Below are 20523 nucleotides of genomic sequence, written 5' to 3'. Positions count from 1 at the left end.
GATGGACAGAACAGGGTGGATCTTAAAATACTGTGATTAAAAAAATATCATGAGACATCAGTACACTTGGGAGATAAAGAACATAATGTGGGGGGGTGGGATCCTGCCATCAGCAGTGGAAGGAGGGGGAGGCATGACCTTCATTCATTCACAGCAGTTTCTCCACCCATCTGCACCTGGTCTAAGTCAAAATTCCTCCATATTACCCACCTCATCTACAGCTGGAATTGAAGACACAAGTCACTTTTACAACATAACTGGGTCCACATGCACTGCCAGCCATAATACATATGGCGGGGTCAGGTTTAGGGGATGCACACCCCATGACTGCTGCACCTGTATCGCTTCGCTGTTTGCTGCAGGCAGTGTACGTTTTACCTTCCTGTAGTCCAAGATGACTCTTGTTTGTCCAGCACCTATATATAAGCCCAACCTGATGCCAGTTTTGATCCCATTACAGCTTCTGTCTGGGTTTTACTAAAACAGGGTCCCTAAACTATTACAGCTTCTGGATTTGCCATGGAGAAGGGCAGCAAGTTAGCAGGAGAGCCAGCACTGGCCCAAGGAAAGACCAAGAGCTCTGTGGGCTTGGCAAAAGGCAGCCCCACATTAATCCACGTGACGGCACTCGCACTCTTTGCTCAAAGGAGGACTAGCCCTGGGGCAAATCAGATGACTTTCATGCCTTGCCAGCGCCTCCTCTAAGAAGCTTTTGCAGAATCCATCTACAACATGATACATCCACCTCCACTAGCTCTGGTGTACTGAAATCTCCCACAATTTCACAGGAGGAAAATAGTCTCCCTCACACATGGCGGCTTTCTCCAAGGCTGTGCAGCAGAAGGTGGTGATGGGCATTGGCAGCACACGGCAAACAGCAGTCCCACAACTGTGGACTAAAACCCGCACTGCAAATGGCCCAGGAGTTTGTTTGCACAGCAAACCCCATCAGGCTTAAATGAGATGCTGTATTTGGAGAGGGAACATTTGAAACCTCTTGCACACCACAATTTCCAGAACAAGGCAGAGTCTCTCAAATAACATACTGACACAGAATATCCATGCTGGTGTGGGGCTTCCCTTCTCCATCCTCTTTCATGGGGAGAAAACACGGTGTCTTTTGAAACTGTGGTGCCTCCTCACTAGCACTTTGCTCCTCGCGTAATGCCACCACAACATCAGAAATTGCACTTCACTTCAAGTCCTGCCATGCACTACCTATTTTGTAAAGCACTTCCAAGAATAACCTGTGCACTTGATTAACATAAGTGAGGAACCTCTTTCCAGTCTAGTACCAGTCTGGAAGGCGTGTAGGTGCTGCTGGGCACTGGCAGCTCATTGTAAAACGTCAGGTCCGGAATGCTTCTGCTCTTTAAACTCAGTTTTGATCCCTTGCCAACTACAGTAACTTAGTTTTCAATTCACCAGCCTGGGATCCCAGGGGCTGACAGAAACTCTGAGGGGGCTCCCCACCGTGCTGGAAGAAACACCATCCGGCACTATCCTGCAAATTTGCTGTCAACCACAGACATGACTGATCAACACAGATGGTGCCACAAGGGGAGATTATTAGCTCTTCAATGGGGTTTAATTTTGATCCTTGATAAGTGTTCAAAATGAGAACTCCCAGAGTGCAATTATCCATTGTTATGGGTTCAAGGAGAAATCACTGCTCCGAAAAAGGGACAGCACCCAAGATCAATCTATCAAGGCAAGCAATAAGGGATTTTGACCAATGCTCTATAAATCTACTGCTGCTATCACACATACACAGATGTAAAAATGAGCTGGTTAAGCAGGATCTGGTCCTTCAAGACACAGTGTTTAAGTACCATACAAGAGTAGTCTTGGATTACTTCTGTTGGCATATATGCTTGGATTTTGCTGCTCAAAGCATCCCAGGGCAGGAAGAGCACACCTGAATTTTTCCCTCCCCACTGAGATGCCTTGAGACATACTGGCTGTCGTGAGCAGGGAGTGAGCCCCTCTCCATCAGGGCTGCAGTACAGTGGCAACATGTTGCAGCAGCCCCATAGGATGCAGAATATCCCCTAGAAAAATTGCCAAAGGATGAAGCAATGGCAAAAGGGTCCCATTTCCTACCCATCTCCTACAACACAATAAACCAAACCTGTGACTGCATCATTAATGGTCAGAAGTCAAAATCAAGCCCTGGGCATTATTAGGAGGGAGACAGGTTGTCCACAGCAGCCCATCCAAACCTACTTGCGTGCCGCTTGCAGGCAAAGCCCAGCAACAACAGAGGCAAACGTACTACCGTTTCTCTATTCCCTCTTCAGCTCCTGGTGGTGTTTCTGCACGGGAAGGTTTATCTCACACACAAGTCTGCTGTGACTGACTAAATATCAAAACAAACTTAGTCACACGGGAAATACGAAGCTTGCCAGACACTGCCAGTCTCCCTCCCCACCCAGTGAGCTCAAATGTGGCAGTGCTTTTTCCCCTCTCTCCTTTGCTGCTGTTTTCCTTTTTGTGGGTGTCAGCCCACTGCAGAAACCAGTCCTTTCCCAGCTCTCTGTAGCCACCATCAACAGCTCCACGCCAGACTGTGATTGCACCAGTAACGCACCACTCACTGAGACCAGTTACTACCATCCATTTCCGCCCTCCAGCAAAAGCCTTGCTGATAGATGCACCCAAATGGGTGTTTTGAGGGGTGTTACCCATTTTTAGAGGTAGCTAGGTGAACTATAATGGATACCCCGATGCTTTGGAGCGGGAGCTGACCCCTTCCTTTACCTGGGATGCTTTGCCTCCTGGAGACCAGGGCTGAGTCCATCCCACCAGAATCCTTGCTCCCCTTCGAGTAAGGGCCATCGTCTATGAGCAGAGCAAATACAGAAGCTGAAATTAGTACCAAAAGCAACAAACAACACAACCAGAGCTCTTAAAAAAGTTTGTCCTGGTGACATGGGAATCAGGATCACATCCGTATCACAGGCTGTAGGTAAGAAAAAACATTACCAGCCCTGGCTTTGCGCTGTGCCGTGCGAGCTGTCCTGCTCTTTAGGGAGGGAGAGAAAGAAACAAGAAAGCAATAACATTATCTGATTTATTCCTCTTGGAGCTAATCCATTAAGAGAGAACAAAATTCCCTTACTCCTGTAATTATGTGGAACAGCTGAGGACAGAGAAAGCTGTGGCATTAGTCTCACAAGTTTTAAGCCTGTCATTATGCTTGTGAAGAAACTTACGGTCTTTGGAAATGGAGTTATACATCAGGACACTAACAGGGCACTAAATCACTATACTTGAATGAAATTGCCTATTCTTATAGATCCCATTATTTCAAAGTCACATTTTCCTGCTGCTGTTCCAGCCTCTGTACAACATAGAGAGCACCTTCTCTTAAGTGATTTAAAAAAAAAAAAAAGTGAGAGGAAAGAAAAAATAGTATTATGCATTGTAAACGCACCATCCAGCACAAGCTGAAATTTAAAGTTTTTAAATATCTTTGTATTCTGCTATTAGAAGACTCCTATATGGCATAGAGGTTATTTGCAGAGAAGGGAGCATGCTTCTACAGATTTCATTGCCATTCATCTAAAATGTCTATTTTTATGGCATTTCCTAAAAACCTTTCGCTTTATTAACCAATAATTTCCAGTAACCATGTAGTATCAAATAACTCCTCTTCTCAGTAACCACATTCCTGGATTGCCCGTCCCAATTTTTCAATAGCTGTGAAGGTTTAGAAGTTGTACATGATAGTATAAATGTGGGTTACCGAAAACCTTATCCATTTATTCCTGTCCACAGTCCTTCAGTAACTTATATTCATGTTACAGAGGTTTTGTCTCGCTGCATGCAAAGGGAACAGCGACTTTTATTCAGTCCCATTCCAGACAGTGGTCTGTACACAGGGCAGTCAAACCCGATGTTCAGTTTGCTGGCAGCCCACTTTGCCCCCAAACAGAAAAATTATGGTGTAAATTGAATCACGTGGATTACACTTAACCACTGGGAGGGGAATTTTGATCAAGGGTTTAAGCATTTTTTAAAAGTAAAATAACATAAGGTTCCACCTAAACTAACTTCAAAAAAAGCAACATTTTTTTCTAGTTTTATTTCTTGTTGTGCCAGCTGAAGTAACTTCATAAGGTGACGAAACTCAGCAGAAAAGTTTTGGCTGGCCCAGATCTGCACTTTCAATCATAAAAAGTTTCATCTGAAAAATAAGCACCCTTTAGTTTTGCAGGCCATAAAGGGATAATGTAGATATCCAGACCCTGGACTTTTCTCCTGCATCACTTTGAAGGCTTTTCCATCACCACTAACTGAAGATTTCTAATGAAGCAAGAACTAGCACTTGGCACTAGACCATCACCAAGCTATGCCAAGCCATTACTCACAAAACACGTTGAACCTTGATACCCAAGCATCCCAGACCTCTGAAACAGGGAAACGAAGCTCTTCTTTTCAAAAAATAAAGGCAAGAACAAGTAGGATAAAACAGCGCTGTCCGGACCATGGAAATCTTGCAGCATTACTCAATGTTGACAGTGAAAGCAGCAGCACTTGTCTAGAGAATTACAGGGAGCACAAAGGCAAAAACATTGATTTCAAATAGGTGCTGGTACAGCCCGGAATCAACTCTAAGAGCAGAAGGACTTGAAAAGCAAATTTGCATTTTTAATAGCGATGGTTCTTCAGGTGACGGAGAGGCCAGGGTCAAGATTAATCTGAGCTTAATGACTCTTGAAAGAAGTAGAAGTTACTTGGGACAATTTAGCTCCAGCATCAAATTTTTTTCTAAAAAAAATCCCCAAAGCCACACGCCGTCTCTTCAGCAGGTGTTTAATAGTGATAAAGGTTCAGAGTTTTCAATCTCTGCTACTGGTGACAGCCATGTTCATCTTAATTTCTCTTTTCAGAAAGTTTTTCCCGATATCCTGCCTTACCCTCTCTCTGTCACCCCATGCCTTGCAGAACTGAAGAGTCAGAAAACAAAGATGGTTTGAGAGTATAAAACAAGATCCAACTGCTCCCTGCCCACCTCACTCAGCCCAGCAGCTACAACCTTCCTTCATTTCTTCTCAGTTGCGTGAGCATGTCGGAGGAGGAACCCCAAAACAGCAGCTCAGGATACCTAGAATAAGGCTGCTTTTCAGTACAAGAGAAGCGTCTGCAAAAGGCTCCTTTAAAATATCCTGGGACATCCAGGGCTGGAGCCTCTCAATGCCACTGAAGCATCAACGTGTCTTTGGTCAGGCAGGGCACTGAGGATGATGAGAACCACCCAGTGTGCAGCGACTTTCCACACAAGAACATTTCTTCTAGCGGTGACCCCAGGTAACGTGCTTAAGGCAGCAACGTTCTGCCGCAGACGGGAGCCCTGCATTCCTGGGAAACCTCACAACATGGTTTGAAGCCAACCCCATAATCTGCTGGCAAAGTAAAACAGTCAACCATCTGCTTCACATGAACACACCACCCTGGACCAGACAGCCATCAGCGCCCTTCTGCGCTTCCTTTCCCCATTGCAACCCCAATCAATACTGATATGAAACCCCAGTTCACTAATGGTTACCCTCCCTACCCCAATAGCTGTTGGCAAACATGCCTTGGCTCCCATTTCAGCAAGCAGCCGAGTTGCCCGTGCATTAACAACAGCTTCCACCACCAGCCAAGTGACCAAGGGCATCGACCCGAGCTCCAGGCGCTGCCAGCAATTAGCAACACACCCCCCGCACAGTCCCACGCTGCTTCGTTGACAGCCGTATCAGCCAGCAAATAATTAGCACCGCGCCTGCTCTTCCTCTATTGCTTCTCCCTTCCAAACTCAGTTGATTATGCGAAAAATGTTTGGGCTTTTTGCTCATTATCTGGCTAAAATGTTTGAAGAGGAAAGGAAGCTGTCACAGGCTGCCTGCCGACGTGTGAATTGGCATTTTCTTGCATTAGCATCCCTGCTGCACGGCTCTTTGTTCATTTTCAGCTGATTTCCTGCTCTGCCACTCAAGCTGGTATTAACAGAGCCACTTCTTTCTGAGGAGGGGTTTGGTCTTTTGGGGTGGGAGGGGGGTGTACTTTGTTTTTCAAAAAAACAAATTCCTCCTCTTTGTGCTCTCAGTCATTTCTATCAACTCAGAGTCGAGGCTGGTAACCAGCCTGATTGCTCAGTCAGCCCAAATCGCAGCACCAGCCCAAGCACTGAAAATTCATGAATCTCTCTCCCCCCTAAAACTGGGAAAATAATACTTTTTTTCAAGCCTGCGCAGGTTCTTTTTACAAGCAATCAGTACTGGAGCCATCAGAGGTGCATTTTTCCACCTTTTTCTCTTGCTGCAAGAGGGCAAAAAGATTTCCAAATTAAAAAATGGTGTAATTGGTGATTTTCAAGCAGCGGTGTTAATGCTTGGCTCTGGATCTTTCGGAAAAGCTCACCAAGTACACAAGACCCTCAATAACACTGAGCACAACACCTTCCACATATTGATCCCATGGGAATCCATGATAATACTGAAAATCTCCCGTAAGTTCTCTGATGATAGTTTTTGCCATTTCAATGTCCTGCTAACACTAGGGAGAGAAGAGCTCCTGAGTCCTTACCCATACACAAGTGACACAGAGTCTCCTCCCCTGCAGCAACAGTGTCTTACAGTAGTGTACAGCTCATATAGCGACCAAAAAAAATTCATTGCCTGCTTTTGCTTTCCTCAGGTTGGGTTTTTTTTCCTATTCTCTGTCTTAGCATCTCACCACTGAATGTATTGCCCAGGAAACCAGGCTCCCCAGCTGCAAGGTGCAGCCATCCTCCCCTCCCTCCCTGGCTCATACTGGGAGGTACCGAAGGATAGCAAGGAGAGCAAGGACTGGCCAGAGATTAGTCTCTCAGTGATTAGTCGGCATGGGGTTGTATAGCCAGAGCTCTGGTTCTTCCTTCATACATGCCATTCGGCACCTCAGCTCCAGCAATGGCCACAGCGCTGTAAAAATGTCCTGTCACCTGCTCTGCCACCAGCACAACCACTTCTCCCTGCTGTTTCACCACTTAATGTTTTGGGGATTATTTAGTTCTACCTCCTACTTTAGGAGAGAAAACAAGAAAAGAGAGGGGAATGACAGACTAACAGTTGTTAATAATTGCAATCCAAACAGGAAGAGAACAAACCCAGTTAACCAGGGGCCTGGGGAGAAGTGGATCTGTGCAACGTCCTCCCTGTCTGACAGGCCCCACGGTCTGTCCTTCTGCGAGCTACCAACCCACTCTGTGTCTTTGGGTTGGGTCAGGTTTTGTTGGGGTTTTTGGTTTAAGAGCTGGGGCATTGATAGAAAAGACAATTTGCACCACAAGCAGCAAGACTTGGTTTCGTGATTTCTCATGGCTGTCTCTGATGTGGATTCTTTTAGGTCTAATAGTAAGGTTGAATTTACCCCTCCATCCTTCTCCCCGAAGGCACAAACAGGAGTCTCTCCTCAAACCATGAATCATCTAGCAGCCAGCTGGCTGATTTGCAGGGGTCAGCTGCATACACTTCAATCAATCTCCACTCCTAGGAAATCCACAGCTTCCCTAAATTAGGGATCCTTGGGCTTTGTGAGCTGTTCCACACGTTTGTCGAACCCTCACCAAGGCTGACTTGCTGCCTCTCTGAGACACCCCATCAGCCCCTGTCTTTCATGGAGCCAGTGGGGACATCCTGGGCCAAATTCTCTCGCTGTAGCAACCAGCAGCAAAACCAATCTCAATAACACCATGACTTTTCTTAGGTAAATTCCAAATGGGATGTGAGCACAGACATCAGGATCTCCTGACATCAGTTAGATCTCAAGCAAGCCTCTGTTAAAATGGAAAAAAAAGCTTCCTCAGAAGAGACCTGATTTAGGAGTTCATTATCCCTGCCTGTGGGGTGAAAAGGGAAGGTTTTTTCATTTAGAAGAGTTATTATTCGATTCTATTAACAGAGATCACCTCTTAATGAAAATCAGCATTGGCTAAATAAGATTCTGTGGCAATTAGGCTTGCTGTCTGCAAGTTTTTCAGATTCCTGGATCGCTTTAAGACAGTTCCTGCAGAGAAAGTGCATTAATCTTGTAGGAAGACCAAGAGGTAAAACCTCCCATTTGTTTAATGGAAAAAAGACAGTTGGAGATAGTTATTTTGCCATAGGGTAATTGCACTCCTTGTTTAGAGAAATGAATACTAAAATAGCTTTAAGAACCAAAAACTGTTTATGCTAACACAAGCCAGTCTTTTTCGCTGGAATAAAAGCATGAGGCTGGAAGCAGGAACCCAAATGATTAAAACTGATCTATTTTGAGAAGAGTTATTTCTGTGAGTCGGGGAGGCATTTATCTGTAGTCAGGTGAAGAGAAGTCAGGGGTACATGAGAGTGGGTCAGGCAGTTAGCGATGATTCAAATGGCAGCCACCTGGGAGCTAGTCTCCAAGGCCAGGATTTTAAAGATATCTGAGTGCCCGAAGATGCAGATGTGTACTTCAAAAACAGAGTGTAATCATCTGCCTGTATCTTTAGGCACCTAATCACCTTTAAAAAGTTGTCATATTATTAGAAGGAGGGGAGGGGGAAAAAGTATATCCACGCATGCCCATTCTGATTCTCAAATTGGTGTTTAGCTCCCAAATTACACAGCCTCCACTACAGCCTGGCCAGGGGCTGCAACCATCATTAGAGGAGGACAGTAACGTAATCATTCAACCTCTCCCCGGGCTGGTGCTCCACGTCGCATCACACCCGGTGGCATTTTATGCACCAGTAATGTGTTTGCGTTTGATTGCAAGGCTGTACACAACCAAACCTCCAGCACGCACCCCAAAGGCAGTCTGGGCTATTTTAGCACTGCCACAGCAGGTCAGAGATGGATGCATCAGCTCTGCACAAGAGCAGCACAGCGGTGGCCTCCCATCTTCAAAGCACTTAGCCTTTAACACAAGAGACAAGTAGATCTGGAAAGGCCAGGATAGGAAAACAGAAAAGCCCACTTTGAATACCATTACAAACAGATTGCGTGGTTTCCTGAAACGGCTTAATTACAAGTCCACCATGGCCCGAGAGCTCCTCCCATGCCTCTGCTTCAGGCAAGAGTCTCTGTTTCCATGAAGGGTCCCACTTCCTCAAGCCTTCCTCAGCAGGTGGCTTGAATGTTCTTCTGCTCAGCTAAATCCAAAGTTCCTTAGGCCATTGGAAAATTTGTACATGAGTTCATTAAGCCAAATACAGATGTTCAGTTCTTTTCCCATCTCCAGAAATCCACAGCTCTAGCTCTGTATCAGAAAAGTTAAAGAAAATAAACAAATAGAACCCAAATAAACGGATGAAAAACATCTGCCAGGGATCTCCAGACTGCTGCTCCTAGAACACTACAAAAGTTGAGCTAGAGTTCATGATCCTGCCCCACATAAAACTAGCCCAAGCATACAGTAACAAAGACGCTAAATCCTTAGACAAGACAGCCCATGCTCCTGTGAAGTGCTTAAAAACAAGAAAAAAAAAGTCACTTTTTCTTTAGGATTCTGCAGCACAATTTCATTGTCATGAGACTGACCGCTTTGTTCAATGCATCCAAAAAAAGCCCCAGCCTTTAAAAGGCCCAGTGTTTTCCGGCTTTCTGATCTCCACAAGGTGGTGTGGGGTATTTGGAAGTATGTGGGTGAAAAACCCAGAGCCCATCACAGACCTCATCTCCACCTCCATCTGCACAGGGCACCCTCAATGCAACTCTCTCACGGGAGCCACTCAGACCCAAGCAGGGCTTTGAAACGCTTCGCTTCTCCTTTGCACCAGGAAGATTTAAAAAAAAAATTCTCCTTACCAGCAAGCTTAGACTGGAATGGACCGAGTTATTTTGGGAGTAGCCCCTCCCTAATTTCCTAAATACACATACTAACAAACTTGTGGTACAAATACCTGTTGCAAAGAGGAGCCTCATACTTTTCCCTCCACTTGCAACAAACCCCCTCATAGCACATATTCACGAGTTACACAAACGACAAATGAGGGCTTGGGGAAATGTCTTCTCTTCAACTTCTCCTATCACAGATTTTGTGAGAGCACAGCCATAGCATATGATAATCATGTTTGCTGGAACAAAGTCCTTGCACCAAAGATGAACTTTCAACCATTTTCCCAGCTACTTCTGATGGAAAAAAAAACATCCCAAGGGCATTACCAACCTGCTGCCAGTACCTGTGCCAGCCCCACTGCAATGATTCTGTGCTCCCTTCCCCGGGCTGGGAATGTGCTCCACTGACTGCAGCTTCTTGTGTCGTCAGAGGTTTTTGTGGCGTCTCCGCCACGCATTTGTGCAGCCATTGCTCCTGGCATCTGAGCCAGGGAGAACTTGTTCAAACTTCGAGATTCTTCCAAGAGGAAGTTGTACTTCATAATTTGCTCTCCCTGATGCACACAGCACGAAATTTGTCTCCCCACACCATCCACATCTCCCCTTCTTTTCTTCTAAAGCCTGTATTCATTTATCTACCAACCCTTCCAAGGCATGTATAATTTCACAACCACCTGCTGCTTTATTCACAGAAAACAGATCCATAAAAGACACAATAGCCCATTGTTCAACAGAAAACTACATGCTTTGTTCTTCTATCTTTTTTTTTAATATGAAACCAAAATAACTTTTAAAGGAACAATTTGTTTCAAGCAACCATTTTCAACCAGAAATTATGTTGATAGTTATTTGCATAGCACTAACCTTTATAAGACCAAGATATGAGCCAGACCATGCGTCTGTTATCAAGCAGGTTGGCTTCCAAGGGATACCAGAGCACATTTCTTCCCCCCTGCAAGCCCTCAGCAGATAGAGAACACTGATGGAAGAATGACAGAAGACGACTCCTGGTTCTCATGGACAAGTGAAGAGAGTTTCAGCATTTAGTAAGCAGAAGATCTAGAGAGTGAGTGAGTGAGTGAGTGAGTGTGTGTGTGTGCGCGCGCGCGCGTGCGTGCACAAAGCCCATTTAAGTAAGCTCTGAAGAGAAGCCAGGCTTTGGAAAGATTTAACTCAGCTTTCACAGGATATTAAACACCTCCCAAGGATTGATCCAAGTCCCATCTGACAAGAATGAATGCTGGGCCTGGCTTGCAATGCCAAAATCTGGTACTCCTCATGCTTTCTTTAAATACATGGCGTTCCATAAAAAAAGCATAAAAGGGAAAGAAATGAAAAAGACACAATTTAAGAATCTGCAGTCAACCTGCCATTACCATCATGTCTTTTATATACCAGAGACATTGCTACAATGCATTGTTTGTCATCCGTTATTGCTTTTGGAAGCCAGTGCAGAGGAACTTTATCTAATCAATGCATCTGAGGGAGTGTGTGATAAAGGACCTGGAAGCAGTTCTTAATTTCCACTCAAGCTGTACTGAGAGATGGAAGAACAAATACTTGAAAAAGTAACTAGGATTTTTTATTAAACCCAGCTCCATTCTTTTTCTTGGTTTTCTGCAAAAATTAACTTCACATGCTATCTGTACATCCATCCATCTACTGTCCTTTTGCACCTCTGGAACCCAGTAGCCAATATCCATCAATTCGGGATGGGGGGTGGGGAGAAGGGGGCAGGAAGAGCAGCCTGAAAGAGGATTGTAGTCCTGTAGCTTTTATTAAAATTGTGTTTTGAGTAGGAAAGATGCAAATTATTGCTCTCAGCAAAGCAAAGAGCTCGAGATCAGTTTCACCATTCATTTTCCTTTCCATGGTAGAGATGAGAACAAGGGATACTGGATGCAAAACTGTTGAAAATAGGCTTCTTTTGCTCTTCTGCTCACAGTGGAACTTATGTTGTTCTTCTGAAGTAACCTGTGATTTCTTTTCTTTCTTTAATTTAAAAATATCAGGGGGAACTCCTTCCCCATTCTGGTGAGGATATGCTTTTCTGCATTAAGTTACGCTTATTAAGAGCTTCTTGAAGGACAGCATAGGCTGGGTCTTTCGCACAAAGACCTTTTCCCAAAACCCAAACATCTTCACTTTCATCCACCTCTTCCAAAGAATCCTCTAAAAATATCCATATCAAAAAGGTCCCTTTTCGCTCATTGAACCCTCTCCATTTCGCTTTTCTTAAGTGCTCCCTATCAAGATTCTAATTTCTGGTGTTGAAGTATAAAAATAAACAGAGAAAGGGAGACAGACTTCCCTTCCCGCAATCCCTCTCACCCTCCCAGGCATTTTCAGACAGCTTAATCAGTTTATATTTATGAACAACCCGGTGGCAAGGGAAACTACACAGTTTCGCACCCCGTTGCAGGTCACATTTGCACGCACAGACACACACACACACTAAGTGCAGTAATTTTGTGCATGAGGGACAAGAACAGTGCAGAAACCGACTCAATGAGATTATTATTTCTCAATGGTTCTAGTGCCTGAAATGATGTTATTAAAGTTAGATTTTCCAGTCAATCTGGCAATTTCTCTTATTAAGCTGTGTAGACTGTACTGGGGAGAGTTCAACAATAAGCTAGGAAGATGTAATATCGCTGATATACTGATTGTGTTATCTGAAGAAACTACCTTTCAAGAGTAAAAATTAAAGAGGAATAAGATACATTTTCAGACTGATCCTTCATGAAAGTTATCCAAGTGAGCAATTGGAATATGGTGAGAAATGACTGATAAAGTCTAATGCCATTCCCAGGGAAGAATGCCTCTCTAGATACGAGGTTTATTAATCTATGCAGCAGTAAATTCTAGCTGGCAAGGGAATACAATTCCCCCTATTAACTCCACACAAGCTTCCAAACTTTTTCTTGAATATGGAGATGGATAAGAAACGCAGTCTGCTGAATCCAAACTCTGGGGACGTGCCTTCTTTCAAGCACTAAATGCCATGCTCAGTGACTGTGGAGTGAAATCAAATAAAAAAGACAGCTCTATTGTGGCTTTTCAATCAAATGAAAATAAATACTGTCAGTTTATTCGACTTTAGCACTCACACCACTGGTGCCACCTAAACCTAGTGGCCACTATTACCTGCTTGTTTAAAAACCCTGGAGTTAGTAAAAAAGTGAAAGCAAGCTTTGTTGTAACAAAAACCATTGTGATTGATTTCACTGCACAGAGTTTGGCAGTGGGAAGGTTTGCCAAAAGGTACACCCAAGCAGGCAAAAGCTTTTATTTTTGACATATCAATAGCTAAAGCAAAAAAAAAAAAAAAAAAAAAAAAAAAATCAATGTCCATATTGTAAAATATTTTGTCTTGGGTTTGTTTTTCTGTCTTACCTAATGCTGGGCTTGGACTCGGAGGTCCAGGGAGGAGATGGGGAACCAGGACTCAGGAGCCATTGGCAGTGCCAAGAACTGAGCACCCTCAGGGCACAGCCGGAGTGTGAATATGCAGCACAAATCAACAGCTTGGGGACAACAGAACAGGTAGAAGTCAGGACTTCAAGCTTTCGAAATGGCGATCAATTTGCTGCAGCGATAGTAAATTCTTTGACCTATTTTGCCTTTTACAAACACCCTTTTGGTCCCTATGATCTTTGCTTTAAAAATAGTACCTGCTGTCTTCCATCCTCCAAGATCTTATAAAAGAACCGTCAAATCAAGAGGTTCTTAACTTCCCAGGGAGGGAGGGAGCTTCAGAAGCACAAGGTAGTGCTGTACTGAAGAGAAGGGTAGAAGGCGAACTGATCTGGTGCATGAGCGTGGCAGGAGAGCACATAACTTCAGTGGGGAGGCAGAGAGCCAGAAGTTGGGAAGGAAAGCTGTAGAGATTCATCCTATATGTATAAATGTGTATGCGTCCTCCCTTTCCACCCCATAAGAAGAATGAACCTCCTGGACGTTGCATTACTGGATGTCTTGTCACGACGGACAGGCATCTTTCTAAAAATCATTCAGCACTCCTTAGACAGGGAATTTGACACATGATTCACAGTAACTGGGCCAAGCTCCTTGACCTGTGTCATGCATGGGGTGAGACTGGATTGTAAATGGCTCATTTGGGCTGAAAACAACCCAGCCTGGAGAGAAAAAAAAAATTAAAAAAAAGGTGAACGTGCCATTGGGGCAGAAACTGGCTGAAAAGAAAAATCACAGCTCAGTGAAAAAGTCATTTTTGTCCATACTAAGCCTTTTCTGTGATTCTGGCCAGCTCAAAGCTTGAGATCCCACCCTCACAGGAAGCAGGAGGATACATCACTATTTCTCCAACAGAGCCAAAAAGCAATGAGTGCCCAGGTTCTCTGCACTACCTTTTTCTGCTGAAAGATGCTCCATTTCAAACAGAGGAAACCTGGAATACCCCACTCCTCAACATGTACACAGATGGGAAGTAAAGAGATAGAGCATGGATTTTGAAATAAAAGTGTGAGTAACAAAACACTATCACTGGATATCCTTGCGTTCATAAATCAGTGGGTTGAGATGACAGTTTTTTCTTCTAGGCTTTGCTACATCCAGATAACTTCTCCCAGTGCAGTGGGGAAACAGCCAAGAGCAAATCTCTTGTAGCAGGCAGTAGATAGGGCAGAGGAAAACCCATTGGATTCAGCAGAGGGGGAATATGAGGTGGCAACAAGACACTGTGAACATTCAGCCTGGTAATACTTTTAAAGGAGGGTCTCACTGCAGTTGTAGCATGTTGGTTTTTTCTTTTACTCCTCTAGCACTTCCAAGAGAGCCCACGTTACACACGTAAATGAAGTGCTCCCAAGAGTACACATAAAATTTTAGCACCTGTGCTAAACTTACAGCATGCAATGTAGAGAGCAACTGAGAGTGGTAAACCAGTCTTAAGGAGACCTGCTAGAAAATATAACTCCTTAGATGAGGAGTTGGGGAAAACCCCTTCTTACAGTGAATCGCACTCTGCTTCCCTGCTGATGTCCAGGAATCAGTTTGACAAGGGCAGCCCCTGCACCAGCAACATTTAACAAGGGGTGGGCAAGAGGAGTCCAGCAGGGCTGCTACAGGGAAGGTCACCCTGCCACTCGTCCAGGTTAGCACTCTCTCTCTGCCCCCAATTACAAGCCTGCTCTTGCTCAGGGAAAAGGCCCAGAAAATGAAATGAGGAATCAGATCTAGGAGATTTGCTGTGCCAGTTCAAGAGGTAGCTGAGATTGATTCACACTGTGCATGGACATGTATCAATCTCAGTGCCAACAGCAATAAGAAAAACCACACAAACCAGAAGAAAACAAAAGCAACAAAACAAAAAAAACCCCAGGCAAATCAGGCCACAGAATGGATGCACTTCAACACAGTAACATTTAATAAAAGCATGAGCCAGGGATCAAGGGGTGAAGCAAGAAAACAGATTTATATAAAACCTAAAGGATGCCATCAGCACTAGCATAAAAAAGTCAAATAAACTATCAAAGCTGTCCACGACCTTGCTTGCTACTGCACTGATCTTATCATTTCAACTAGGCTACAGCTTCAAAAGCAGCTATGAAAAATCAGAGCCGTCTGGTGAACCAGGACAACCCTGGCTAGCCGTAGCCTACAGCTGGGTGCGTGCTCAGCCCCTGCCGCTGGCGAGGGCAGGGCTGGCACGAGGCTCAGTGGCTTTGCTGACTGCGGGGAGAGAAGAAACCAGCCTGACCCAACAGAGAGCAGACGTAGCAAGTCCCCAGCCTTCTTTTAAGCAGGGGGGCTGTACCTTCACCAGCTTTTTCCATCATCCCACAGGCCAGTGCACCAAGGTATCTCACAGCAAGGTTTGCCAGCGACACTGCAATCCCCCAGCTGGAGCCCCCAGCTCGCAATGCAGCCCCCAAGGTTTGGGAACCGCTTTTAGGAGGACTGCAAAGACAGCTGGTACTGCTGGAAGATGGCATCATATGAGAAGACATTCAATGCAGTAGGTTGCAAATCAGGTGCTTTATCCTGGATTTGCACTGCATTCTGATGCAAAGTGCTTAAAAACCAGTGGGAGTCAAGCAATAAGGAAGAAGCTCCAGACAGCATTAACTATTTTAAAAGAAAGATTTCAGGCACCCCATTTAGACTTGTTTCCAGCTTATCCAGGAAGCTCCGCTAAACCTTACGAATACTTAATTCCCATAAATGTGATTCTCCCCTCAGTGTTTAGCTAAGTAGCAATGTTTCAAAAAAAGTAAATACCAAATCGTGGGAGTTGGATTATTCATTCATGTGGTAAAAGCCATTATATATGAATACATACAGATGTTCCTACTTCATGACTGATCTAAACAGATGTAGATTTTAGACTTTGACAGACAAACCATCCGTTATGCAATGGCCCGTGTACGCGACTGGGCTGCTTTTATCCTCGCCTGTGTCAGGAGGATTCGCAGGAGCTGTGTGAGAGATGGAATAAGCTTATAGTCAAAAGACTAAAGAAAGTTTGAGCGAGAGCCTCGCTTGAAATGAAAGCAGGGAGGGAGAAGGAGAGAAATCAAAGAGCCAGGGAATATCAGATTTAGCAGGACAACAAGATGAAATAAAGTTTCAAAGCTCAAAGTTATTTGATGTTGGAACTGGTATGGTCTGACCCCATCAAACCAGCTGTTAAAAATTTGCCTGAATTGCCCATTAAATCTTGCTTCCAATAAGCTCTGCTCCTGCTTTTGCCCCTCTTCGTGCTTCCCATCAAGCCTTGCCTTGGCTGCAGGCTCTGCCAACATCCCACCCTCCAAGCAGGCTGGTATCCAGAGATCCGCACAGCACCACTGTGATGAAAGCAAACATCTGTTTAGTATGAAAGATGGATAAGACCCCACTCCAGCAGTTATTAATGCACTCCAGCTGTTTTACATAGCTGTCTTCATGCAAACGGTTGTGCTGGTTTCCAGTTGCTTCACATTGCATGGGTGATACAAAGCAGGCAGAGAACCCAGTGTCAACTACAGCCAGCAAAAAAATTCCCAAAAGGCATGGAAAATCCTGGTGAACAAATTGCTGCAAGTTGGGCTCTGCCACCCTCTGAAAGGCTCACAAGAGGTGCTTACTCTTATGAGCAAACGCAGACAGTCTTAGGATTTTCACATAGAAATCCTGCTCTGTGCAGAATTCAAGCCCCACAGTTCTGTGGGTTAATTTTCCCTTTGGGTTTTCCACATGTTTAAAATCCAAAATTGATGATGATGATGAGGGGACTGGAGCATCTTTCCTATGAGGAAAGGCTGAGGGAGCTGGGCTTGTTTAGCCTGAAGAAGAGAAGGCTGAGAGGGGACCTTAGAAATGCTTATAAATATCTCAAGGGTGGGTGTCAGGAGGATGGGGCCAAACTTTTTTCAGTGGTGCCCAGCGACAGGACAAGGGGCAATGGGCACAAACTGAAGCACAGAAAGTTCCGTCTGAACATGAGGAAGAACTTTTTCACTCTGAGGGTGATGGAGCACTGGAACAGGCTGCCCAGGGAGGTTGTGGAGTCTCCTTCTCTGGAGATATTCAAGAGCCACCTGGACAAGGTCCTGCGCAGCCTGCTGTAGGTGACCCTGCTTCGGCAGGGGGGTTGGACTAGATGACCCACAGAGGTCCCTTCCAACCCCTAACATTCTCTGATTCTGTGATTCAACCAAAGGACTAGCCAGGAGCGGAGTACCAGCCTCAGGAGCCACAGGCTGGGGAACAGGGACACCAGCTAAAACAGCACTCGCATTTTGGTGAGAGCCCAAGCTTTCCTGAGCATCACAAAAAGCCAGAGGGACTGGCTCATGGCAGACTCTGCTCAGGTCTGGGAAGAAGTCATGTTTGCATTGCCCGAGGCAGATACTTGCTCTCCCTTTGAACAAGGGAGGGTCTCAAGCTGAACCTGGAGGAGACAGGACAGATGGGCAGGAGGCTCTCCCGGGGCTGGGCTAAGCAGCCCCACCTGCACCCCAGAGACCTGTCTCTGCCCCCGCACTGCAGCGCCAGGCCCAGCACGTTTGTATCTGAATGAGGGCGTATGTCTGAAAGGATGCAGCACACACCTGAAGAGACGAAGCTGGGAGTTCTACAGCTTACGGAGGGTAGGAAGTAGCAATGAACTCGGGGAAAATTCAAGTGTAGCTAAAGACTGCAGAGTCCCGGGAAGAGAGGAGACTCATGTGATAGCCTTTCTCCACTCAGGAACACAGACCATTAAGTGTAATGCTTCACATTATGCTTCCCAAATACCCACTTAATTTTGATTCAACAAGGCACTTGTGCTAATAAAAATTAAAACCAGCAGGTTCTGTCGAGTGTGTAATAGATGTGTGGAGGAGCAGCGTGCGCAGGTATATCTAAAATTAACCGCGAATACCAAAACTGACTGTTTTCCAAACCTCAGGAAGCCTGGGGAGTGCTGCAATCACTGGATGCGTGCACTCAGCGGGGTGCTGTGCGGGCGCTTGCCCAGCCCCTCACCACAGTGAGGGTCCTCGGGGCCAGGGGGGAAACATCCCCACACCGGTCACCTCCCGTTCCCACCGTGCTAGCCTCTAGATGGAGTCTGGAATGTCCCCGAGAGCAGATATTGCCAAGTACTTACCTCTTGCCACTGCTTGCCAGAACCAAAGGCAGCTGCCAAGGAACACATTCCCACCAGTTTGCACAGGTATGAACATCTGTGGGTCTGTACTGGTGCAAGAGAGCTGAGCGTGTGCACAGGGAGACGAGAGAGAAGAGATCGGCTCCGTGAATGTTAGATGCAGCAGATCCATTTAATGATTAAACACACATGATTGTTTGCTTATAAAGTGCAGTGTCACATAAATCTGCTAGGAGCTAATTGCCTATTATAGCTCATGGTGCTGCTTGAGTCGGCTGCTGAATGATAAGGGGACTTCTAGAAAGGAGAGAAAACCAGCGGCGCTCCTCTCCCTTGCCTCCGCCGCAGACTCAAAAATGTTTTGTTTTCCAGTTCCTGCAAGGTGAACACTCATTGCCCCTCTAAGTGACGGGGTCCCTCTGTCGAGCTCGCCTGAGTGGGAAGGTAGGGGGTAAACTGAAACACAAGGAGGAAAGGGAGTTGCTTTAATTCTTTTTTTAAGTTAACATTATTAATAATGAACTTCTCTCTGTAGTCTCACGCCTCTTGCCCAGCCTGACAAATCACAGCAGCTATCTGGACTGTCCCTGGAGCCAGCGTGGAGCTGGATGACATTCCCCACCATCCCAAGAGCAGTGGTCGCCTCGCACAGCCCAACTACAGCAGCAAGGAGAGGGGAATGGCAGGGCAAAGATTCACATGCTACACAGCAAGGGCAGGCGAGGGAGCAATGGACTATGGGTGAAACCTGGTTTTGGAGCAAAATAGAAAGCAATGAGTGATGTGTCCTCTGTTCCAGCGCTCTTGTAACTTCACCCTCATTTTAACTCCACAGGTTCAAGTGACCTGGGCTGTTTGATACAGACCTATATGTACCTGAGCGTCTTCCCACCGATTCCCCCGGATTTCAGGTATATCTCTGTGGCTCCGTCTAGTCCATTCCTACCACACACTTGATCCCCACGTGTGGCTTCGTTGCACGCTGCAGAGGAGTCGCCTGAGGACGGACCTGCAGACAGTCTGCCTGGAGACCACTCCAACCCTGCACCCAGGGGCTGCTGGGCTGCAGGTTCACGGCACTCTTGCAGCGTGAGCAGCAGAGCGCAGCGTTTCATGGCAGGAAGGAACACGATCTGTTTACACAGTACGTTATACGGGAAATGCATTACACTATTAAAAAAAAAAAAAACCTTTAACAACACACGCACATTCATCTTATGCCAAGAGTTTAATCCTACCCAAACAGCACTGCGTTCCACAAAGAAATTATCCTCTATAAATCACCGGGGCAGGAGCAGGCCACATCCCTCACATTTCAGGCTGAACCATCCACTGCAGTAATGACCCCGCACAGATCAGCCATCGTGCTGACAGTGGGAAAGGAGGGGATGTACACTGAGACCTCGTGGAGAAGCAGATTTATTGCTGGGACAACTCCACTGAGGCTGGCAGCGCAACAGTGGGGACCTGTTTGAGGTTTGACTCAGACCTTCATCATTTGTACGGTCGTGCACATGGCTGTTCGAAGACAGAGCAGCAGATCCATGACTTAGCTCAGCTATTCATCTGGGAAAAGCAGCTGACTGGAGCTGCGCCATCCCACCCTCACTACGCTGAGAGGTCCTGCAGGGCAGGGGATGGGTGTGCTAGACCTGTGTGCTCCCCGGGCACCGAGAGGTCTCGGAGGAGGGAGCAGAAGCTGGGACAGAAGAGTTATTTGGGATATCGAGCAAGTCAGTTTGTTCAATAGCTGCAAACAACTTTGCATGCGACCTCCGAAACAGCAGACAACACCAGATTAGGGACCTAGCTCCCTCCTTTGGGAAAGAGGAGGATGCAATGAAGCAGAAGGATGCAGCAAATCGCACTTTCATCCATAGCCAGCGCAGTGCAGGAAGCCAGACCTTACCAGCACAAGTTCCTGCCTCCCAGGACAAAAGCATATTTATTCTCTTTGTAACTGCTCCACGGCCCTTCTTGCCTTAATGCCAACATTGTTCTCCCCAAACCTGAACTAGCTCCTAACTTACAGCTTCATTCTATTAGGATATACGACACAAGTGTTAATTATACATTGAGACTGGAAGCTGGAGTACT

The 20523-nt window shown here is 45.8% G+C and overlaps 1 protein-coding gene across 2 annotated transcripts in view; it reads right to left on the bottom strand.

The window, feature by feature from the left end:
* GRIP2 (glutamate receptor interacting protein 2) overlaps positions 1-20523 on the bottom strand; it is a 298775-nt gene that overhangs the window by 61722 nt on the left and 216530 nt on the right. For both annotated transcript variants that reach the window (XM_075432678.1, XM_075432679.1), the window contains exon 2: positions 2761-2841. In XM_075432678.1, coding sequence (XP_075288793.1) covers positions 2761-2841 — 81 coding nt within the window. The remainder of the gene's footprint in view (positions 1-2760; positions 2842-20523) is intronic.

This window comes from Opisthocomus hoazin, chromosome 11 (assembly GCF_030867145.1).
Source record: "Opisthocomus hoazin isolate bOpiHoa1 chromosome 11, bOpiHoa1.hap1, whole genome shotgun sequence".
NCBI lineage: Eukaryota > Metazoa > Chordata > Aves > Opisthocomiformes > Opisthocomidae > Opisthocomus > Opisthocomus hoazin.
This window is presented reverse-complemented; position numbering and strand designations above follow the sequence as displayed.